The sequence below is a fragment of the Punica granatum genome, chromosome 1 (assembly GCF_007655135.1).
Source record: "Punica granatum isolate Tunisia-2019 chromosome 1, ASM765513v2, whole genome shotgun sequence".
NCBI lineage: Eukaryota > Viridiplantae > Streptophyta > Magnoliopsida > Myrtales > Lythraceae > Punica > Punica granatum.
The window spans coordinates 9,691,914-9,716,674 of NC_045127.1; the positions used below are offsets into that span (position 1 = coordinate 9,691,914).

The 24,761-nt window shown below is 38.5% G+C and overlaps 3 protein-coding genes across 3 annotated transcripts; 1 reads left to right on the forward strand and 2 right to left on the reverse strand.

The window, feature by feature from the left end:
• Positions 1 to 304: 304 nt before the first annotated feature.
• LOC116202983 (pectinesterase inhibitor 10-like) lies at positions 305 to 583 on the reverse strand. Its single transcript, XM_031534619.1, has one exon. The coding sequence runs from the start codon at positions 581 to 583 to the stop codon at positions 305 to 307; it is 279 nt and encodes a 92-aa protein (XP_031390479.1).
• Positions 584 to 3,624: 3,041 nt separating this feature from the next.
• LOC116199952 (probable beta-1,4-xylosyltransferase IRX9H) lies at positions 3,625 to 7,640 on the forward strand. Its single transcript, XM_031534187.1, has 4 exons — positions 3,625 to 5,225; positions 6,033 to 6,282; positions 6,660 to 6,866; positions 7,314 to 7,640. Exons 1-3 carry the CDS (start codon positions 4,417 to 4,419, stop codon positions 6,825 to 6,827), a joined length of 1,227 nt encoding a protein of 408 aa, XP_031390047.1. The 5' UTR covers positions 3,625 to 4,416; the 3' UTR covers positions 6,828 to 6,866; positions 7,314 to 7,640.
• A 96-nt stretch (positions 7,641 to 7,736) lies between these two features.
• On the reverse strand, positions 7,737 to 24,519 carry LOC116186944. The gene is given in 30 exon segments (XM_031523216.1): positions 7,737 to 8,261; positions 8,459 to 8,562; positions 8,673 to 8,756; positions 8,874 to 8,918; positions 9,095 to 9,166; positions 9,306 to 9,386; positions 9,543 to 9,638; positions 9,777 to 9,851; positions 10,308 to 10,355; positions 10,479 to 10,505; positions 10,507 to 10,563; positions 10,660 to 10,770; positions 11,043 to 11,105; positions 11,248 to 11,409; positions 12,050 to 12,199; positions 12,308 to 12,355; positions 12,579 to 12,824; positions 12,922 to 13,029; positions 13,680 to 13,748; positions 14,658 to 15,272; positions 15,745 to 16,212; positions 16,214 to 16,339; positions 16,446 to 16,574; positions 17,023 to 17,197; positions 20,885 to 21,047; positions 21,202 to 21,304; positions 22,791 to 22,883; positions 23,516 to 23,675; positions 24,184 to 24,221; positions 24,223 to 24,519. Coding segments are annotated over 30 exon segments (3,993 nt in total). The 5' UTR covers positions 24,385 to 24,519; the 3' UTR covers positions 7,737 to 8,146.
• Positions 24,520 to 24,761: the final 242 nt, after the last annotated feature.

Consider the following 24,761-nt stretch of genomic DNA (forward strand, 5'->3'; position numbering starts at 1 on the left):
TGTCTAAACGAGTTCATGTCATTGAAGTCATAACCCGTACACGACACGATTATTAAACGGGTCAGATTTTGGAAACCCGTACATGACACGTTTATATCCGTGTCAACCCGTTTAAACACGTTAAACTCGTTTATCGAAACGTGTCATAATAGGTACACATATACACGACACGATTATAACCGTTATCCGAACACGTTAACATGACTTGTTTATCCGATCAACCCGGTTACCCCGACACATTAACACGACTTGTTTATTCGATCAACTCGTTTACCCGAATACATTAACACGACATGTTTACACGTTAACACGGAGATTGAGATGGAGGGGAGGGGGATGTGGATGGGGAAGAGGCGGGAGCCGCATCCGAGGGAGGCAGCGACGGCGAGGATGAGATCGAGTCGTGAGCAGCATTGGCAAGAGCGGGAGCCGGCGAAGAGGTGGGCTTCGAAGGGAAGATGGTTGGAGTGGAGTCGACGGCGAGCTTGGCAGCAGGGGAGGGCGAGATTTGAGGCGGATCTGCGGACAATGCGAGGTGCACGGAGAGGAGAGCAATGAGAGCGAAGAAGCAGAACTTCGCCATTGATGGATGAGAAGAAGGAAATTAAATCGCAGATGAGATCTAAGAGAGGGTAGTAGAGAAGTAGAAGTAGAAGTGGTAGTGCGGTTGTGCTGTGTTGGATTGGGTAAAAGAAAGGAAAGGAAATTAGGTTAGGGACTTAGGAACTTAGGGTTACATAAGGATATTTTGGTATATCCAAATACATAAACAGGTTAACGGGTTACACGATTATAGTGACACGATTAAACATGTCTAAATCGTGTATAATCGAGTTACACAAATTCAACCCGGTAAGACACGCTTATTATCCATGTTTAAATGGGTTGGACCCGTTTAGACCGATTATCAAAAACGTCTAACCCAAACCCGTTTAACTTCGTGTAGTATCCGTATCGTGTTATCGTGTCGTGTGAAATATTACCAGCCCGACTCATTTCATATGATAACTATCATAATCTAATCAGTCGCCACCAATTGATGCAGGATTCCAGCTATCAACACCAATGACTTTCAATATCTCGAATTGCAGACTACTTTGGCATCAATAGAGGCCTGAGAGATTCCTTCTGTCAATCCAATTAGTGGACGAGATTGGACGGTTTTTGGAAGTTGAGAGACCTGATTAGAGCAAATCGAAAGTAGTTGGACGAAAATAGAGAAAACCTCAATGTGCAAGGACTACTATTCATTTGGTATGTTAGATTACAGGGAATGTTAAATTGCGAGGAAAATAAGCCCGGGAATATTAGATTATAAGAAAGATGATATTACTGTATAGTTATTATGTATTTGGAAAAGTATAAAATAATGTGAGATTGTTACGTTTGATATATTAAGTAAAGGTATGGGAAAGTAAAATAATTTTACAAATATAACTCCATACATTATATTTTATTATTATTTTTAAATTTTAGATAATTTATATATAAGTATTTGTTAAATGTTTATAGTAATATTTAATATAAATATTTTTATGAACTAAATATTTATTTAGATATTCATATTAAATATAAATATATATAAATAAAGTATATTTAATATAAATATTTATCTTGATATAAATAAAAATATAATATATAAATAATTGAATATAACTATATAATATATAATATTTATATTAAATATTCGTAAAGTATATATAATATTAATATAATATATAAATATAAATATATGTAAGAACAAGATTACACCATTTGGTGTAATACCCTAAAGCCATCTCAAATTGAAATTCCTGGGCCCGAGTTTCCTGCCAAAAGTAGGAAACTCAGGTGTAATCTAGGGAGTTATAGCCCATGATTACACCGAATCAAATAGCCCATGATTGTTAGATTACAGGAAATGTGAAAATTATAAGGAAAATTTAACCAGGAAATCATTTTACATGGGTTAAAGGTCGGAAAGTAAAATTATGGTGTTTGGTAAATATATTGGATCACGAGAAATGTGTGTAATAATATAATAAATAATTTATTTTTGTAGAGATAAAATGTGGAACCCATGGTCGTAATCTAAGAATACTAAGTGTTTCGACCATAAAATGTTTTCCGAAAAATGTTAACTTGAGAAAGATTTTCTCGAGAATCACTTTCCCGGGAGACGGCGTAAACTAGGTTGGAAAGTCGGGATTTCCCAAGAAAGTTTCAATTTTCCATAAATCCAAACAACCCCTAATTGTAATTGACCTTTCCATATAGTAAGAATGACGGTTTATTTTGATTAATTTATTTTGTTAGCATTTTTGTCCAATATTATATTAGATAAAATACACTCCCTTTCCTTGAACTTTTGCTAAATGACACTCAATCACATCTTGATACAAAATGACACTCCATTCATTGACTATATTGACTTAGTAGGAAAAATCTCTTTTGATCCCTAACTTTTAATCGCTTTTCACTTTTATCGTCAATATTACGCTGTTTGTCCCTCATGCTCTCGCTAGTAAAATTTTGATAGACCTATTAATATGTAATATTTTTAAGAATAAAAGATTTTCAAAAGTTAAAAAAAAAAGACCAATACATCGATAATAATTGAGGCTTTCTACAATCTCGAGAGTTGATGATGATCATTGACAAGACCTCACTCCTCAATATCGATATCCCAAATTATTATGTTTGACATTTTGATCTCGAGAGATGAAGCTTACTAGTTACTACCATACAACATTTTTGTAAATAAAAATATTTTTGAAATAAAATTAAAGAATAAGACAATAATTATAAGAAGTATGTTCAAAGTAGATGAATATAATATTTTCTAAAGCCGTTAGTGATTTAGGATAGAGTGTGACTACATTTCGCTTTGACCCCTTGGCATCCGTACCTCTCATTGGGCACTGCCAATTAGTGGTCTTTGCAACATTGCCAAAAAAAGTGATTGTAAAGTCCCTTTTTATACTCTTTATGGTTGTTCTTTTTCTAATTTATTAAATTTAAAGATTATTTTTTATTCATAATGCTTGCTAAAATACTTATATTAGAAGAAACTTGTGATTTTGCATTAGCGCTTGCGAACACAATAGCCAAGTTGTGGGCGACCATTCTAACGGCTAATAAACTCATGCTACAAAAGAAAAAAGAAAGACACTGGCTACTTTGGAGGAAGATTTTCGACCAAGTTTTGCATTGAGAATTTCCAATAGATTTCCTAAAGAATTCTGTCGAAAAATTAAAAGCAAAAGTTAATTTTCAAGGAAAGTCCTTTAGAAATTAAAAAATAAAAATATTACTCGAGGGAATTTCCTCAAAAAATTAAATTAATAATTTCTTCAACTTAAATTTATTCTCATAAAATTCACACGTCAATAATTTTGGTGGAAATTCAAATAGCAAGACTAAGGTAGACCAACCATGATATCTTGAGGACAATATTAAACATACAAATATATCAGGATGAAATTGATAGAGCAATTATAGATTGAGGACCAAAAAATTAATTTCTATTAAGAACGGGGTGGGGTGTATTTTTTTCTTAAGAATAGAGACGAGCGTAATTCAACAATACATTGAGGAGAGAGTAATTTACATTATTATATATATATATATTATTTTATTTTTTTGTTAGCAGGGCAGATCACAGCAGAGGAGACGCCATTGATGATGGGGCTCGACCTCGAGGGAGATCGAATCATTGGATTGGGGAAGATGATTGATTGGGTTTGAAGGAGGTTGGTTGAGCGTAAAAGCAACACTACACAAACACATTCCGATTCCACTCCCTCCCTCTCTCTCTCTCTCTCTCTCTCTCTCTCTCTCTCTCTCTCTCTCTACTGTTTCGCCATTTTTTGGCTCTCAAGTCTCCGACAAGGAGAAGTTTACTTCACAGAATTAACCGAAAGTTGTAATCCATTCAACACCTTCTTGCCTGCTTCGTCGTCTTCTTTTTCTTCTTGAGCTCTGCGCGTCTGTCTGTCTCTCTCTCTCTTTTACTCGCTTGGAAAACCCCATTCTTGTATGCGTATTGTGTCGTTGGTAATAAACAAATGGTGGGCTGCGGCTTTTGTAGCAATTGCCTCTCTCCTTCTCCTTATAGCCAGTCTCTCCCAGTCAGCAAAACCTAATTGATTGGTTGAACCTCCTCCTTGCTCTAACCCTCTCTCTCTCTCTAGATCTTTGCAATTTCTGTAGCCTCCTCCAGTTGAAGAATTCGATTTCCAGTGATCAAACTCGAATCTTTGTGGATAGCAGGCTCTAACCCCTCTTCAGTTCCTGCCAGTTTTAAGTAAAAATCGTCACTTTTTCTTGATTCCTGAGCTGGCTATTTCTCTCGGGTTGCCATTGCTGACTGTCAGTTGGGGCGGCATCGATTCGCTCTGATCATGTAAGCTCTAGGCCAATCAGCATTGTTGGAAAATGGCATCAATTAGGAGGACCCTCTCGCCATATCAAGACCGCCATTACCAGAACGGGAATGCGCAGCTCGTCGAGCAGTTGCCGAATTCTCACCGGCTCGGGAAGCCCTCCGGGGATACCCAGCTTTTTGCTGCACTTGGGGTGAAAGTCCGCAGATTCTTGGCTGTGGTTTTCCTCGGAAAGTCCCCGAGGAAGTCGTGGTGGAGATCCCTAACCCGGTATTTGCTGTTTTTCCTCGCTGGGTTTTTGCTGGGCATGGCCCCATTCGGGTCTGAGAATGATTTGCAGGCGCATGATTTCTCCTTCGAGATCAAGCCGACTCATGTAAATGCCCAACTGGAGGACAAGCTCCAAGAGCCCCAGATAAGGCGGGATGATTTAGTAGTCGAACATGTCCATCTTGAAGTGAAAGAAGACTCTACTCTCGGGTCAGGCTCCAGAGAGGACGGAGAATTCGTACCCATGAAACAGCTGATTGTGATCACGCCAACATATAACAGGGCACTGCAGGCTTACTTCCTTAATAGAGTCGGGCAGGTACTGAGGCTCGTGAAGCCGCCATTGCTGTGGATTGTGGTGGAGATGAATGCTGCGTCTATGGAGACGGCTGAGATTTTAAGGAAATCTGGTGTTATGTATAGGCATTTGGTGTGTAAAAATAACATGACCAGTGTCAAGGATAGGGGTGTGCATCAGCGGAACACTGCATTGGAGCACATTGAGTTCCATCGGCTTGATGGAATTGTATACTTTGCAGACGATGATAATATATATTCGGTGGAGTTGTTTGAGGACTTGAGGCAAATCAGGTACTTGCTTGATGCTAGAGACAAACTTTTCTCTTTATTGAGCCCCAGTTGTGCTTGGCTTTGTTGGGTCTTGCCGGCGTATTTTTCTGAATATTTCAAGTTATAGTCTGGTATTGTGTGACCCTGTATTCAAATATATGGCAGTATGAAGTGAAGATTTATCGGGGCAATCCTGGTCATGCTTTGACTTAATAATATGACTTAACCATTGAAGATTTACAGTTTTTTAATACTCTCCAACTTGATGGCCGACAGCTACTTTACTAAAATTAGTGTAACGGAAATCATGATTGCTACATGTTGCATTTTTCGTATTTGCTTTACGTACTGATTGTCTTGCTATTCTTGATTTGTATTATTAACATGTTTGGTGGTTTGTTGGGGATCTCTGAATTTCGTTTTTTGATGGTTCATAGAAGATAGGAAAGTATTAGTCCCTGCTATAGTATCAGTAAAATCTTGCCCTGCTAAAGTATCACCAAAATCTTGCCCTACTAAAGTATCTCTAGAATCTTGCAATAGATGTTGCAGTTTGATGGAGTAAAGTTTTGGAGTTGTTTTATTTCAGCATGCATTATAGTTGGACAAGCCTGACATTTAATGAACTCTCCAGTCTGCACTTTGGTAATTATCACTTTTCTGCCCTTCTTAACCTTCTCTTCGTCTGTTCCTCCCCAAGCTGGACCTCATACCTCACTTTATACTTATTCACTTGCATTAGTCTTCATATCAGATGTGCTGTCTGCAACCTATGTGCCTTTTCCTTGGTAATGTGGAAGCTCTAATACTGCTCTCTTGCTTTTCTAGTCGTTTTGGCACTTGGCCTGTTGCGATGCTTGCACCGGGTAAGAACAAGGCCATACTGGAAGGTCCAGTATGCAATGGGAGTCAGGTAATCGGGTGGCACACGAATGAGAAGAGTAAGCGACTTCGCCGCTACCATGTTGATATGTCTGGATTTGCTTTCAACGGCACGATTTTGTGGGACCCGAAAAGATGGCGCCGCCCCACCTTGGCCCCCGTAAGGCAGCTTGACACTGTGAAAGAAGGCTTTCAGGTATGACATTAATTTGCGATCTGTGATCATTAAAGGAGTAAACGGCGTATAATACCCTTACATTTTCCATAAGTTGAACGTGCGACCTTCCTTGATCTGAAATTTCTGACCATCCTGTTACACTGCCAGCTCATTACTTGTTCTGATGCTTTAGATTTTGAAGTTTTCCTGGCGATAACTAAAATGGCCGTGATTAGTTAAATTATTTGTATTTGGTCCACTAATTAGTGTTGCTTATGTACTCGGTTTTTACTGATCTGGCTAATTATGCTGCATTATAATTGAACTTTTACAACTGTCCGTTTCAGCTCATATGATGGCCGAAACTCTCTCATTTAGGATGTTTACCTTATTTTGTCCCTCCTTCCCGTTTGCAGGAGACTACTTTTATAGAACAAGTAGTGGAAGATGAAAGTCAAATGGAAGCAGTCCCTCCTACTTGCTCTAGAATATTGAATTGGCATCTTCATTTGGGAGCTCGAGGTCCTTACTACCCAAAAGGTTGGCTGCTTCCTAAGAACCTTGATGCCGTTCTCCCGATTTAGTGATGGGAGTTCCAGCACATTATGTTTGACCATGAGCAGGTATGGTGTAAGATTCTTCTTGATTTCTGCCTCAATGTTCTTTCCACTGTCATGGAATATTGATTAGGAAAATAAAATTTTCCCTTAATATCAACGTAGAGAGCATTTCAGTCCATTGATTTCCCTGAGCTATTGAACCAATTCTTGGTCTGTTGACTTGTATGGTCGATGTTTCTTAGACGGCCTCGTGCTACATTTTCTAGGCCGAAATAATTGCAACCATCCAGTGTCGTTGCTTCTAAACTACACTTTTTGTGATGTGACTCACAACACGTTGCTAATAATAATTGATGATGATCCGGTCCTTCTCTTGGTTTATCTGAGACCTGGTATAAGGTTAAGACTTACATACTTCAAACATCCTAGTAAACTATTGTCTAATTGAGCTCTAGAAATCTTGGAATATCTAACCTTGTCTGTCTTTTTTGTTTTCTCCACCTCCTACAGGATCTCCTGCATTTGTCCATGCGGGTTATGTTCGGAAAACATCATGAGCTCACATTGTCAGTCGCTAACTGATGCTATAGAGGTGCAATCTCGGATAATACTCGGAATTGGATCGAAGCAGGGAGCACAAAAAAACCACTAGAGTTCTCCATTTGGTTTCTTTGGTTTTGTTCTCTCTGTGTATGATATTTTGACGTGATATTCTTTGTCAGATAGATATTCTGACTCTTCAACCACTAGTGCTCGATTTCTTGGGTTCTATAAGTGTAATTCTTTCCGATTCAAAGGGCAAATAGAGAAGAGGGGCCGGCAATTAGTTTTCTGTCATACGGAAATTTAGGTTTATCTGTTTGGACTACTCTTTTGATCTCCGATACGAGACAGAACTGAACAGCAGAACAATCCATCATTATCAATTATTTCTTCCCCGGCATCTGTACTGCTAAAAACTCTCTTCAATTCAATATTTCTCACTCACCCAACGCAACAATTTCTCTGATGTAATGTAGATGCCGAACCGAAACCAATGTTTCAGAACATATTACATGAGAGCAAAATTAATAAAGAGGGGATTACGAAAGATAATATACAACTATGGCACAGATTCCGGTGGGGCGATAGCACTAGGTCAAGAACTATCGAACACGGTTGACTGCCTGCCAATTAGAACAGCAGCCCTTCATAGCCGTGAGCTGAGAAGGAACGAGCAGAGCCAATTTGCAACATCGTGGGTTGCACCTCTGATGATTTGAATCCTTGCAACTTCCTCGGGTATCAGCTTTGTCATGATCTAGACGGTAAAATCATCGAATACTAAGGGGCAGGAAATACTGTCACGTCATGGTGGCTCCACGCACGGAAGAGCTCGTTTCTGGTGGCAGAGCAGATGAATGGTGAGGCTGCTGCGAGTTGGGTTCAGTTGCAATTCCAAGGACTGAAAGTGTTGGCCTAGAGAGATTCCCGGAACCCAACAAATGGAAGAAAAAAACATAATTAAAATAATGGCTTAACTTAACCAGTTGAGGCATATGGCTAAGCAATTCAAATTAATTACCCAACAACACAAGGACAGTCTCTTTTCTTTTCAATTTTGCAATTTGTGCAGAGGAACAAGATTTTCAATTTATGCAAAGAATAGGAGCTACCTGGGCAGTGAAGCTCTGACGCTGGGTTGACTTGCAAAAGCAGCGAGGGGCCCTCTTAAATGAGCATACTTGTTCAGAGAACTTTCTAGCTGTGGTGGCGGCAACTGCAAGAGAACGAAATGGGTTAACAGAAAAAGGCCGCTTCCAAATACAAAGCAAAGGGCAGATGAGCAAATTTGTCCGCAATGATGATTAAGGAATGGCTAGCACTTGCCTGTAACAACACGCGGAAAGAATGTGGTTGAGTCTGAGCTACGCATTTCAAGAAGCCCACATACAATTTCGGCATCTTCCAGATCTGTTGTTTGAGCATAAACAGACTTTTATTAGTTTTGTTCAAGCAGTGGTAAGTCTAGGTTGTGCAGCTGCAAAACTAATCAAATGAGATGGCTGAAAATACGGAATGGCATGATACCTGTCTACTCACGAGTTTTGACAGTAACTCCATGACGAAATCGACCTGAGAGGAGAATATGCACAAGAAAGATTCAGCTTCACGCATTTTTATCACCTTCACGTTTCTGTAAGACGTGTATAACAATACTACATGCTTTTGGCATATCAGTTGCACTCGAGCAGCCATGAAGAAAAGAAAGTAAAAGTTCAAAACTGAAGAGCATAAACCTATTATATTACCAGCGTAGGAAAGGCGTCAATAGCCTGAATGACTGTTCTCATGAAGAGCAAAGGCAGCGGAGTTTGATCAACCTAAAAACACCAAGTTCTTATTTCAGGAAAGGATCAATGAATAATGGGCTCTAAAATCAGGTCCAGCACCTCCGCCAGAAGGCAAGGGCACGGACCTAGAAGGACGGAACAAATTTAAGTTCGAGGAAAAGTCACTCACCATCTGATTCAAAGCCTTTGCCAAGACCTGCTGAGTGAAAACTGTGCGCTGTTCAAAGCAAGCCGAGCAAGCATCCATCACCTGCAAAACAAACTCAATTAATAGACCTTCACCAACCAAACAAACTTAAAAAACCAAACAGTACAAGGAGACCTAGAAAAAAAGTATGCTGATGTATGAGGAAAATCCCAGAAAACTTTGTGCACAGTAAAGCATTGATAGAAAAACAAAGATTACCTTTTTGAGGGGAATACCATCTTTCTCGGGGACAATATTATGTATCGCCACCAGCACCTCGGCAGGTGTTAAAGCAGGACCAGAATGAGCTGAGCCCTGTAACAAACATTTACATTGTTAGATTCCAAATTTGTCCTTCCTATTTTTGGATATCACAGACTCCGCCATAATTCCAGTTGAAACCCATAAATCCATATTCAGCATATCAATAAAAAAAGTTGTATGATGCAGTACCTGTAATATGTGAGCAAGTGCCTTCTGGAATTTTTCAGGAGGAAGGTCAAGAAGCCGCGGGAAAATAGGCAAAACCTGAAAAAAAAAAAAAAAAAAAAAAAAGGTTACATGTTAGAGATTTTCTATCTGAGATAAAGAAAGAGTTCAAAGAAAAACCCTCCTAAGTGACACTAAATGACAAAATATGGACATAGATAACTGTAATAGAAATATGTACTTCATGTAATTATCCATATTCAGACTACTAATATCTGTCAAACTTCAGTGTATTCATGAAACTCCTACCATATCACGTGTATAATTAGAACTAACTAGAACTCATTTTCCTAAGTGTTAGGACCCATAACATAAAAAAGACAGCTGGAGATCATAGAGCAATATCATTTTCAGAACAGTGTACATTATAATACTTTCCAAAATTATTGAACATTTGAATAGATTAAAATGGCTAACAAACAGTTTATTCATAGACAAGATGCCTTTTAAGTGAAAATGGAAATTAAAAGAGTGATAAAGTGTATTAGGGCTAACCTCATTCTTCGAGAAAGAAGGTAACATTGGAATAAGGATAGAAACGTCCTGCAGAAACAGAGATACTTGCTTAAAACTGGAGGACAGATATAGACAGAGAGAGAGGGAGAGAGAGATATGGAGGGATGGGAGAGGAGGAGGAAAGGAGATTGGCCTATATAAAGGTGATACCTTCAACTTAGTTTCATATAAATGTTGTCACAGCAGCTACGAGCTCCGGAGAAGGTATTGTTTCGTCAGTCAATATTTGCAGCACCTAGAAAGAAATAAGACCGGAATTAACATTTACCTAGCTTTATAAAAGACGCAAATCAGGTTTGAAGAAATATGAAGTAGGAACACTGGAAGCTACCAGCGTCAAAAGATTCTCGCTTCCTTGAGGTGGATCTGATATTACATATAGCAACTCAGGGTGAGATGAACCCAAGGCCCTGATAAGGATTGGAATATGCCGATGAACAGCCTGCATAATCAGAAAACATTTGAGATTTGAAATGTCACAGCAATTCCCTCTTCCCCTGTTCATTGATTCTGTCATTTTATATTCAAAATAAACGGTTCTTTCACTGAGTAGAGGATAAAAACAGCAAATTAGTGAGACAGCGTTTTATTTTGGGCACAATCTCTAATTTGATGAAACAAATTTTTTGTTACATATGAAGGCAAAGGCTAAAATTGGAAATTTCATGGAATATTTTAAAAAAAAGAAAAAGGAAAGGACCATTAGAAAAAGACCTGCTTTACGGTCTTAGGAGCTTGCCCATAAGTTTCAAAAACGAGGTAAAGAAGATTAGGTTTCTGCAAGGAAAGAAAAAGTCAGTTCACTAGAAATGGAAAACCACCAACATAATTCAGTCAATGGATTAAGCCACCATTGATATAGTTGCCAAAATGAACTGCCTCGTGTACAGTCACCAGTTGTTATTTAAAAGGAACCAACCTTTGTACACAATGCAAAAAATAAAGAAATGAGTCTTTGAGCTTCAAGAAATGAAACAGAAGAGCTTTGGCCCAGAGCTTGAGTGCTCCTTGCAGATTCAGTATCAGAGGTTACAGTCTCAGAAACTTCAGAACCACTAAAAGTAGTCTTATCACTGCCAATCTGAGAAAAGGAAAGAATGAAATTCAGTAAAAACTACATGACAAGAAACATTAAACAAACATGGGCTGGTTTGTTGCTTCTCTTGCAATGTTACATGCATATCTCAGTAAATAGTAATGTACTAGAAAAGGAAAGTAATTTTTGGAAGAGTGAGCTTTTTCTATTTATTTGAAAAAGTTCTGGAGTAAACAATTTACGGAGTTATATAATATTTTGCCTTCTCAAATCATTGTATGGTAGATGCTGCTGCAGAGATTTTTCTTCAATGGGATAGGGAAGCTTGATTGAACCTACAAGATCTAAGTTGTCTCAAGTACTTTGCTAAAAAAACAAATCGAGCTAGGGCATTATGCTTCTCAAAAATTGCCAGAAAATTCCCAAGTTTCCGAATTAGGACACCTTAAGTCTAATAGAATTCTAGGCCTAGTCTATTCAGATGGATCTAAATAATAGAACTGGACCATGGAATTTTGCAACTGGTTAATCTGATATAGGATGGTAAAACTAATAAGAAGATATCTGTATCTCCATTCCAGTATGTACAAAAATAATAAACACTCCCCAAAACTACTAGTCAATAATATGACCATCTAAAATAATTGCCGGCATATAAATAGCTAGAATATAAAGCTCGCGTTACCTCCCCTTCAGCTTGTTCATTCTGTCCAGGTTGTGAAACATTCTGCTCCGCACCCGAAACATTCTGATTGATAGCTGACAAAAACATATTCCTCGCAAACTGCTCTATAATGTCTGATACGTAGCTCAGCTGGTAGAGCTTGTTAGCCACCTGTCGAGAAATTAAACATTAGCTTTCATTCCAACTCCCAGGCAGAAAGTTGAGAATTTTAGTGCAAAAAACTTATCGTAAGTCAATAGGCCACATAAGTTTCCGTACCAATCGAATAGCTTTAGCTCGGATTTCCTCTTGTCGGTGTATAGCACACTGTCAATCAAAGGCAGGAGTATCTTGAGTGGAAAAGAATTCTTAACCAAAAAATATATAATGAACAAAAAAGAATATCATCAGCACTTGTTTGTTTCTTTAAGTCCCTCCATTACTGTAAAAAGAAGAAAACAATCACAAAGTAGGCAAAGATAGACATCTTCAATTTATGCCTTCCCACATACTCAAAGCCACAAAAAGAGACTCCAAATGCTCCACTTACCTGCAAAGCTATATCCAAGCACGATTGGCGATAATGTGGACGCCCCAAAATCAAGCTCCATACAGAACCAAGACCCTGAGTGACCCGATCGGCATCCCGCAGACTTTTTCCCCGATCATCAGAAACATCAGAGAAGCAGATATCATCTAATAACTTCAACAAAGAACTAGGCAACAATGGAGCTTCCCCAAGAAGCCGGCTGAATGACTTGTCCGAGGGTGGAAAATGATCGAGCAAAGATTTGGCCTTCAAGGAAAATTAAACCACAAAACAATTCATATAAAGTTCACCACAGACGTAAAGAAATATGAGAGATCAGTTCACAGAGTTGACAAACTCTTACCACTGCCAAGAGGAACTTTTCATATATAACTTCAGCAGAGTTTGGGACATCACTGGAGGCGGCTAGGAAATGGAGATGGTACAGGATATGCAAAACAAGCTCGTGCCCCTGAAACATGAAGTGATACGATGATTAATTAATAATGTTATTACAGAAAGGATGACTCAATCCATTAAGTGTGTAATCTAGTATGTGTTGTGCCAAAGTGCACCTCTAGGGGATTACTATGTGCTTTTTAAACAAGTACGTGCAATACATAATTCATATGAGGAGCTGACCTGATTAGATACACCTTTTTCTCGGCCAATCTTATACCCTTTCAATTTGATTCTGAAACATATTTCCTACAACTATACTATCTAAACTGCAAGTCGACTTTCGCGAGCACATTTCTGACCTAAAAGTTTTTTGACAGACATGTCTTGCCCATAGGAAGATAGAACAGTAAACAAGGAAATGTGTTTTGATGAGAATCCAGGGCAATTTTTGTGTTTTTTGATGAGCCAGAAGGCCGAAACGCAATCCAGACAAATTCAGTTTTTGCTATTAGTTTAGGTTTAACAAAAGATAAATTACTTAATTTGAAGGCCGAATTATAAGAAACTTTTTGCCACTAAGGCTATGATTCTTCTCCTTTTAAATACATCATCCTCCCATATATCATATTTCAAACTTACTATAACTGAGCCTACCAATCAAAGAGGAATAATAGATAAATGAAATAAGTGATGAATCCTCAGATTTTAAGCAGCAAGTACCTTCTGTAATTGGTAATCTTCCAGGATATGTCTTTGCAGCACCACTACTAGATCATCATCAGCATCAATCTAAAACAAGACACAAGACATGAATCATGGAACAACTCATATATAGACCTTCAATAGACGAGCCTTCTCAGTACAATCACCGACAGAGGCACTTCACCACTAGAATCTGCAACTTGCACTGTTGCTTGGCAGATGCAAATGTTGAAAACACAAGGATCACCAACATCATCTAAGAAGAGCTTTCTATGCACATGGTACTTATATCAAGTGACATCTCACTTGCATGAACTCACTATCAAGTGCCTAAAACTGAGCATCAGAGCCATTTTACTAACAAATTCATCGCTGAAAATTACTATCCCTAAACTTCACATTTCATTTTAGTCTTAGCTGCTTATTAATGAAGAGATTGAGAAAGTAGTGCATCTCAAAGAAGACAGAACCACAGCCTGTTTATTCACGAAAACCTATGCAGCTACCGCAATATAATTTGGAATACCTAAAGAAATATCTAAAGCCAGAATAAACGGGACTAAAGGAATACAGAGAAGCACGTTAATACCAATCTGCTTGAACAAATAAAAGTTTGGTTTTCCATATTCCAAGCAGAAGAAGATAACAAGTCCCATAAGTAATGAGAAAAGTACAAGGAAGAAAAGAAAGCAGCCACAACTTTTGTAAAGGGAATATGCACAACAAACTATCAGCTTATTTAAAGCAACTGAATTTATTATTACCAAATTTTCTTAATTATTCTTACTGATATAAAATCTTTCTAATCAGTGTGTTAACATAATCAAAGCATCACTTAAAAACATGCATGTAAGTTTAGCAAAATACTCCAAGGACATAAATCAATCCACTCAAAAGACTTTCACAACAACAAACTCATTATAGGAAGTTGCAATAACCACCTACAGAGTAGTTCAGCCTCAAGAAACTGAAATTCCTATAAAATGTTAGAGATACCTGAGCAACCAACCGAGCAATTAATGATATCCTCATGTCTTCACATTCTTTTCCAGTAAGGTGCTTGTACGATTCTATTATCCGCCTTACTGACAACTTTTGCACATTAATTTCCTGTTCTCTGATAAGTTCAACATATGGAGGAACAGTAGGTAGTTCCTGTACCGTATCTTCCAACACAGAAGGGCTTTCAGCTGGAGAATGTTGCTCCATTTCTTCAATATCTGTCATCTCAGACTCATGCGGCTCCATAACCTCTGCCTTAGCTGCAACTGAATCATTTTCATCCATTTGTCTTGGAGAAAAGGGAGAATCTGATGAAAATTTGACCTCAATAGTTTGGGCTTTATCCTTAGCATCATCAGGAACCTCGACTTCAGGAGTTTGCTTGATAGTTTCGGAATTTGAAGCATATTCAAACGTGTCTTCATCAGTCTTGATTTTTGGGATGGACGGCATTATAGGAGTTTTACCACTGATTGCAACAGCTGATGGAGGAGGCTTACTCACACTAGAACTCTCCCAGTCTGATTTTGTAGCAACAGACTCATCCATATTTGGTGTAGAAGGAAGTTCAGCTGGCAATGCTAGTCGTGGATCATGGCGACGTGGATCCTGAAGAAAATAGTAGGAAAGATAAGTTCAACATACAACCATACTCCCAAGATCTTTGCCTCTGACACCAAAGCAGAGAGATGAGGACTGGACGTTTTCTTCTCTTCCCTGGTAAGAGACTCCATGTGTAGTTCATTCTAGCCCAACAGACATCCTACTTGCCCATGGAATCAGGTAAGGCCAGGCCCTCGCACTAAGCCCATTTGGGCGAACATATCATGTTAAAAGAGCGAGTTGAGCCTCTCCTCTCTGCTCCTTACCACTTCAGACAATGACTCTATCCATAATATAGAAATTATATTATTGTTGTGCTTCAGGCTAGTTTGCTGAGAGAACCAGCTGGCTCAGACTGGTTTTTATAAATTACAAATTAGATTGATCATATTGCTAGTCAGACATTCGTACTAATGGACAAAGGAAAACAAACGGAGAACAAGAGGGAGACAACACAGATGAAAAAAGGTGGGCTTACCCTCCGTGGATCACGCCTAGACTCTGCTGGTGAATTACTAACAGCAGTAGTTGCATCAGAATACAGAGAACTTGTTGCAGGTGCATAAGGATGCGGCACTTGTCCAGTGGAAACTTGAATTCCATGCAGTGCAGAAATTTGGGATGGAAGACTTAGAGATCCAACCTGTGGGGTTGCTTGCGAGGTCCCAAGCCTTGTTAATGGTGGAGAGACTTTGGGCAGGTGCTTCATATTCGTTATTACAATATCTGCCAACATATCAGGATGCATTTTTGTAATGAGAATTTCAAGTGACTCAGCACCTCTTTCCCCTTCAGCCAGCAAAGCACCAATCATAGCAATCATTTGTTCAGCCGGCGTCAACTCGTCACCATCAAATGCTGGAACATTAGGGGAGTCCTCATTCGCAGAGAGAGAACCATTCATTAAATCAGTGGTTTGAACAGGCAAAACAGGATTGGCATTGGAAACCATAGCGAGTTCGCTTAGAATGCATTTCATGATTATTATAGGAAAAATCGTCTTCCTCCTGATGGAGAGACCTTTTCTTCATTATATCCCCAGGAAAGGGCGTCTGGATGGTTAGGTGATCATCCTGACGGTTATGGAAAGTTGTTAGAGAAATCCAACAAAAAGCTGATTGTGTTTATTAAGCTTATAGCCTATAATAATAATGGAATTCATCAATTGGTCTATCAAACCTTAGTTATACGGAAATCACGAGAAGCTCGCTCAGCACTTCTTAGGAGCTTATCAACTTGTCTAATGGCTTGTTCAGCAGCATCTCCAGCATTCATTGCTCGTAGAGCCCTAAGTAATCTCTCCCTTGACTGAAAGCGAAATGAAACCAAACGAATGAATCATGAGCCAGAATTGGCTGAAAGAGAGTTCCTTTGAATAGATTTTATAGTTTCAACAGACAGGCCAGGAAAAATGCTGAGCGGCTATTACTAACTGAAAATTTACCCTTGACAACCCCAGGATAAATAGTCAAGAACATGAAGTTTTACTGATAAAAGAAAAACTGCATTCATTTGAACATCAAAGCAGCACTTTGCAGAGATGCTTGAAGAAACAAACCATTTGAAGTAAAACTGTAACTTATACGAGAGGAGAGTACAATTAGAGCAAGATCCACATATATAGATGAACAAATGATTCTGAGTCTCACAATCAAAAACCATTATCCCATTATCATGTTTTTGACTATTAAATATACAGTAAAGAGAACAAAATGTATATCTCTTAAAACACGGCTAAATAGTAAAAGGACTGTACCTCTACAATTGGAGGATATGTACACCTAAGAAATCCCAAAAAAGCAGTTCTAAAAGAATATTGAACGCTGGGAGCATGAAAACCCTTCGCCGTCTGAAAGTTGAGATTAAAGTCGAGCAATACTGAGAAGATTGTGCTGAAGTACTGTGGCCTCTTTCTAGCAATAGCTGCAAGACTGTCAAAGAGAAAATTTCAAAAGCATTAGGAGTACAATAAAGGACAGGATGCAAATTTAACCCCCTGCATCGCAAAAAAGGATGTAGGTGCCAACTGAAAATATGGTTCATTAAAGTAAGAAGAACCATAGATATGATTATGTGCAACATATTGTAAGAAAACCACTATCAAAGGTTACTCTTCCCAAAAATGCGCATTGTCAAAAGGGGGAAGAAATGGAAGAGTCGTGACGAGAACATCAGAATCATGAATCTTAACCGATAGACATGCCTGATCCCATCCTATGTTGAGGATGTTGCAGAAGCATTGGAACAAAGCCATTAAGTCCTAGAGGACAGGGGTAGTCATGAATGCAATGAAAGAGATGTTCCGGCGCATAGTTATGTTGCGCATTCTCTACACTCCCTTTTAAATGACTGGTAAGATGCATCCAGCGGCATACTAAATCCATTTTATCTCCGTTACATTAACGATAACTACCAGCCAACTCATAGCTCCTAATGACATGCCTGACTGTGTCTTAGGAGGCTCCATAGTCCATTCCATCTGACAGAGACTCAGCTAGATTGACTTCCAATTAGACAAACACAGAACCAACTCAGGACTGCCATGAAGCATATGCCTGAGGAAACTAACAGAGCCGGACATCAAATTCCTACGTTGCAAGAGCAGTCTATAACAACATTGACTAGTCATAGTTTAACTTTTCAGACAGAACCCCACGTAAGAAGGTTCAACATTATCGTTTACTGATCCAATAAGACTTTGGAGGATGCATCTGCAAATTCAGCTCCCTCAATATTTCACCAGTATTGTGAATGACAAATTATGAACCATCACCATAAGGTATCAAAAAAAATCCAAATATGCAATTCAGAATCCATAATACAATTAGAGTAGTGAAGCAAGTAGTGCAGATACTCAAAGAGAACCCCAGGTACTGTAACTTTAAAAATATTTCGTTATCGTGATAATGGAGCAAAGACTCCTATTTGTTTCTTAGGCTTTTAGAAACAATGCACACCATATCTTGCGATTTTAGCAACAGCAACTTAACAAACCACATCCTTCAACTTCTTTTATCAACATCATGAACAGAATGCAGATCACGCACTTAGAATTTATTTACCCCCGCACAAAACAGGGGTTTCAAACTACAGCAAGTCATTTTTGTTTTGCTTTGAGAACAATTTACAAAATACTTATAAAAAGTAAAAGTAATTTACAAAATCGATAGCACAAGTTTGCCAGAACTCTACCAAATCATCTGACTACATGTCCAATTTCGACTCACACCAAAAAAATACACTGCGTAGTTGCTCCCTTTGAATGAAATATAAACATTTGACACCAACTGGGAAAATATGCATCTTCTCTAGCAGTTTACGAATTTTGTTGACGACCAAAATAAGCAGAAGGAAGACATGTAATCTTCGCAAAAGCCGAATTTTCACATGAGCCTTTGCAAATAATGGATAATTACAGGGCATATTGAAGACAACTGCATTCCGTATGTCAGTCCGCTAAACATCTCATGCACAAGTGTGTTTTGCACAACCTTGGAATAAACTTTGCTATGGTAAGCTGCAGATATTGCGTGTTTAGACAATATACTATGCGCTTTTAAATTACATTTCCCATGGGACTTTTATCCCAACAAACTGAAGAAAACAGAAAGGTACATAGTTTGGTTATTAAAAAGTCAGATTTCAAACTAAACTACCAAAACTTTGATTTTTTTTTTTAATTAAAAAAATGATCAAGATAGAAGTAGAAAGGATATCGGCCTCAGCTTCACCCTTAGCTCCCTTATCAGATGGCAAAATCAACCAGTGAGCTCTCTTACTACTTTTGCCCAAAGATCAGAATTCTGCTGGGTGCAAATTTTATCAAAGTAACTGAAATTAAACATTGAACAGAACGTGATGTTCCAAAAACACACTTAATACATATCATGCAGAAGCACAACTCGATAGGAATGAGGAGGCAGATGGCAATTTAGACGTTTCTGTGGAAATTGACTCATATAAACCGACCATTTTCATGTTTCTCTTGGCTTTGAAAGGCAAACAAATCTAAACAAAAGATTTGTAGATTTGATGGCAACCAGAGAGGGAAAAAGTGAGCCCAGTATGAAAGAGAAGAAATTCCTGTATAAAGTACTCTCAATCATTATGGTATAAAATGTGTATAATCTGTTATCAAGGATTTATATACATAACCAGCTGCAGGCAAATGCAGCAGATATAAATGAAAGAATGTTATATTTTATGGCCTAGCTGACAGTTTACAAGGCATAATTGCTTCCTTTAACTGCAAAGTTTCTATCAGCTTAAGTAGTCCAGTATCACATTGTCTAGCTCAGGTACTCCAAGTTTCAGAACCAGCGAAGGCAGCAGTACTTGAAGCCATCAACTCCTTAAAGGATAGCTCGACAGCACACTGCAATAATATCAGGCAAATGCAGAAGGCGTTGTACTACCTGTTCCAAGCCTCAGTTATCCCTCCAAATTAAGTGTGTAAAACAGCAGGCAAACTTCATTTTATCTCTAAATTAACATTTTAAGGCCTTTGTAATCTGAAGCTATTTAAAGACATCAGCAGAGCAGAAAGTTGCCGTGCAGTAGAAACTAAAAAGTTAATGCCATGCACGCATCAAAATTATAAGTATATCACTTTCTTTGCAAAAAATAAAGGAAACCACAACCAAATCACCCAGAATCGCCTTTTATGCTTCAAACTAAAGCTCCCTAGTACATCAGCCAGTAGAGTGAAAACAATAATTCTGACAATTTTATCAGCTACCCCTTGTGGCTGGCATTTATGGAGATGCCTCATTGGAATAAAGAAAATGCTGGCCTCAAAAGGAAAAGTTGCCATCCAACAAACAGCACCGAGCTAATAAGTGTAGGAAGCAAAGAACAACTTATACAACTACATCTTCTAAAGGATTGAGACAATTGCTGATCAATCTTGTATACACAATCAAGACAGATGCATACTACAAAAGAGTCTGAGGATCCCTATGCCGTTTATTGACTATAGCAAGCTCTCAAGCAATCCACCAATTGTCTAAACCCTTGCAAGGTCAATGTCTAGTAGAAATCTCAAACACTTTCCCAGAACTAATTTCATCAATCATTGAAAACAGAGCGATCTACTTAATTTGCCCAAGTCCAAGTAGTTGAACATAACAAATTCAGGTTAGACTACACAGAAATCATCACAATAAATTCAAATCCTAAAATAATGAAAATTGCAACTGCACGCCAATCCAACAAGGACTCTCCTACAGAAATTAAGATGGCAGACACGGATGAATTTAAAATGTCAGGGCTCCGCGAACAGGAGAAGCTAGTTCAACTATATATGCAACCTAAAAGATCAAGCATACATGCCAAGACAACAACTCGACACCATGATTTACCAACAAGAAAGAGAATGCAATGAGTGTTTGATTCAACTAAATGAAAGGAAGCCTCAATCCTTAACTTTGCCATATGTTTAACCAAATAATAGAGTCAGTATTTAATATGTCAGCGAGCCTAATCAAGTCATGAAGGAATGTAAACACACATGCACGGTGGTGTCATGACTAGTGTATTGTCATACTTGAAGATTAACAAAGCCACGCTAATTAGCAGTATAATTTGGATCATAAACTAACTGTAGTTTGTGAGCTCACCAATTGACAATGGTAACTGTCAGACATCCTGGAAGACTACTAGCTGTTTTGAGCAGATCGAATAAAGTTCCAACGATCCTTTTCGCTTCTGCTATGTACACAGCTGGATCAAGAACAGGGTGGCCTCCAACTAGCCATGAAACATTAAATACGTGTCTGCTCCCTATTACAAATAATGATACACATTGAGTCAGCTCGTCATGTCACGATAAGAGAAAAATGAACATAAAAGCACAGTCAACCTTGACGAAACACAACTTAAACGTCCTAGCAGAATGTTAACACTCTCATTTTGGAAAAAAAGAGACAAAAAGTACCTGCGACCACAGGTCTTCCAGAATCATTCTTGTCAGGTGAGAAAAGTGAAACATATGTCTCCAAGAATTTTAACGCCAACAGTCTCGTACGAACAGGACCTATCTGCAACATCGAGAAACTCCCAAATTAGCACCACAAATTAAATGAAAATGCTAAAAAATAAAACTTGAGCTTTTCACTATTGCAGCCTGCCTGATAACTGCATTCTTAACTTGATGTGCCCATGCAAGAAAATAGAGCAGTTTGAGTTTTAAAAAGCAGGAACTGTCATTGCACAGAAGATACATAATATCATTTCAGAATCCCATTAATGTCTCTATTTGCACAAAGATCATAATCCTGTGCTCATACCATCATGTTTATTTAAAGAAAGAGTAAGTGCTGTCTATCTAGAAATAATTAATTAAACTAACTCAGAGCTACAATCAAGATGCCTCTGAAAATTTCAGCAGAAAGGGAAAAACAAGCCTCTGCAAATGGGACAAAATTTGTCTTCACAATCAGTACAGAGACCGACCTCCACATTGCAAGCAAGCAACTGGTATTGACAAAGATCCTAATCAAAAGCTACAAAATGTCTTGACAAACTAATTCTCTTGATTGACTCTCCTAAATACATTTATAAGATAATGAGTTGAATGTCCTTTCTAGTGCCCATAATTATCAATTTTAGTTGTATTTGTAGGCCGTCCACAGACATTACTATTAATATTATTGAGTTTAAAAATTCAAATTTTCAAAATTTGCTTACATGTTGTGGATACAGCTTCCATTTATGAAATATAAACATCAAAATTCTTACATCAAATATATTTTGGCTATAAGCTCAAATATAATGGTGGAATTTAAAAGTTTCGCTCTTCCCCAAGTCCTCCCCTCTTCTAGCTTTTCGAGTCGTCGTGGTAATGGAGTGCTCTGATTTTTCCCCATTTTTTTTCTTTTGCTGAGTATATGTAAGCAGAAGCAGTAATTGAATGAAAGACGGGGAGAAAAACTTGTATACAAGCTGTCAACACAAGTAGGGACACTCCAACTATTCCCAAAGTGCATCAGAGCCCCAAATGACTTCTTTTCGATGTGCACAGCTCATTTAACCAAATGCCTCAAGAGATATATAGGTGGCTTCTTCTTTTTCCCCAAAGCTAACTCTTGGGCATTGTAGAGCAACCATAATCTTGATACATCTGTATTATACCTAACCATTTAATCCACTTTCAGAAATCATCCATTTTAGGATTCTAGACAACAATAGCCATAAGGATTGAACATATATCTATACCACACCAAGTGAAATTGGAAGTAAAGTTCCAAAGCAGCTTGGCTGAAATTCTTTCGGGATTGCATTTTATCAGTCTATCTTTTAGAAAGTGAAATTATCAAGCACCTTTTACAACAAAGTAACCGTAGACATTTCACTGCATAACTTTTGTACAGCTCCAATGTCTATCCATCTTGCACAATGGTTACAAAACAGAAGATGAGAAAACTATCCATGTCCACAATTAGTTAGAATTCGGGCCATCAACAATGAATCTAACTCGGATGTCATGACCAGCTGATGAAATCCACATATACGTTCTCCAAATACCTCAATTGCAATGGTATACACATCATCTTTGAACTTAACCATCCACGTCCAAAGATCTTCAAGCCACCTCTCGACTTTTCCTCGGTGATGCATCTAGTTAAGAACAATGTCCATGAGCATTTGGAATTAGAGGATGAAAGGACATCAGAATTTAATCATTAGCACATGTCACACTACCAGTATGAGATATGAGCAGGAAAAGGAACTCATGAATACTGATTCAAATAGCATGAAGCCACAGAAATCATGATCAGCTCGACCGTATGCCAGGATGTTTGATAGGCTAAACTAAATTATATATAATTTAAAAATAAAAATAAAAATAAAGAAAAGGCAATTGTCGCCCAACATGATAAACACACACACGCGTATGCATATGCATGAAATACAGGAGAGCTAGTTCAGGTTCCTATGATAGAACTCAGATATTTAAACAGACATTATAAGAGCTACAAATATTCTATAGAGAAACACCATGTTTGTGTACAAATTTTGACCATATATCTCAAGTAACTTATTAGGAAAATGAGATATAAACAATCACAAGAATATTTATGAACAACCATCTATAGAAATCTATCACGAGCATTGACTGCTTTTAAAACTCTTCAATGACCTCAATCCAATGCAGTAACCGTAAGAATCCTACATGATATAACAGCTGTTTGACCTGATCATGACATCCTAGAATTGGATATTAAGTCCGGGTAAGGGAATTGAGAGACCTGCACTGCCATCTCCTCGAGAATACCACTGAAGAGCTTCGTGCCACTGATGACGGACTGTGCTGCAACATCTGGATCAGCATCTCTCAATAATGCCAGTAAGACTGGCATCAATACTGCCAAGTATTCCATTGCTTTCGACCCAATCTCTTCCACTATCCTAATAAATACAAAATATAACATCAGACTGGATTTCAAACCAACATGACTCGGAGCCAACAATAAAAGCACAACTCACACACTTGAACACCACAGCTGTCAGTTTTGGCAGATCCAGTATTAGGCACTGTGCTGTTAAGGGATATGTTCATGTCTTATTTATGAATAGTCACAGGGTTCTTTTGCCGGAACGGAGTAGCTTAACACAAAATTCTTCATTTTTCATTCCCATAACACATCAAATTGATAAAATTTAAGGGGAAAAGAAGAGAAGATGCAGCACATTGGCAGTAAATTTTTTCTTTTTCCTTTCCCTTTTACTTCTTTCTGCTACTAGAGTTAGCATGTTAAAAATTGAACCCTATGCCATAAGACGAGCTTCCAACACTGACTCGACGCATAATTAGCAGGCAGCACACACGATTCCGATTCAACCCTTCCAAAAGGTCAAAAATTCAGGACTTTCCCGGACTAAAGAAGAAGAATTTATAGGGTTAGGGGGCACTGACTCGACGAGAGACTTCCTGACGAGGCTCTGGGGCGAGGACTGGATGGAGCTCGGCAAGGTAAGGGAAGAGCTCTGATGCGAGGGAAGGGTCCACGGCGAGGAGAATGTCCCTGACCTGCTTGAGAGACGAGAGCTTCACCGCCAAGTCGCCGTGGTTGTTTGCGGCGGCTAGGAGTGATAGGGCTTGGTCCCGGGAGGCCATCTGGGGTCGATTGATTGGCCGAGGAGGTGGCGGAAGAGGAATTGGCGGTTAGGGTTTGTGGGAGAAGGAGGAGAGGGGAGGAGTGAGGAGGGTTTTGCTGTGGTTTGAGGAGGAGGAAGAGAGCATTGGGCAGATGGGAGGAGAGAGAGAGAGAGAGATTGGGCGGAGGAGAGGAGCAACGCACAGAGAAGCAAAAGAGAAGCCGCGGCTTTTTTTATTTTCGGACTATTTTCGGCTTTTCGCGCAGGAACCGGGTCACGAGTAGTCGGAACTTGTTTGGGGCCTAATTAGAAAATCTAAGAAGATCTGTGGCCCAATTGTAAATAACTTTAAAGCCTTTTTCAATTGTAAAATAAAATGTATATAAAAAGTTTATG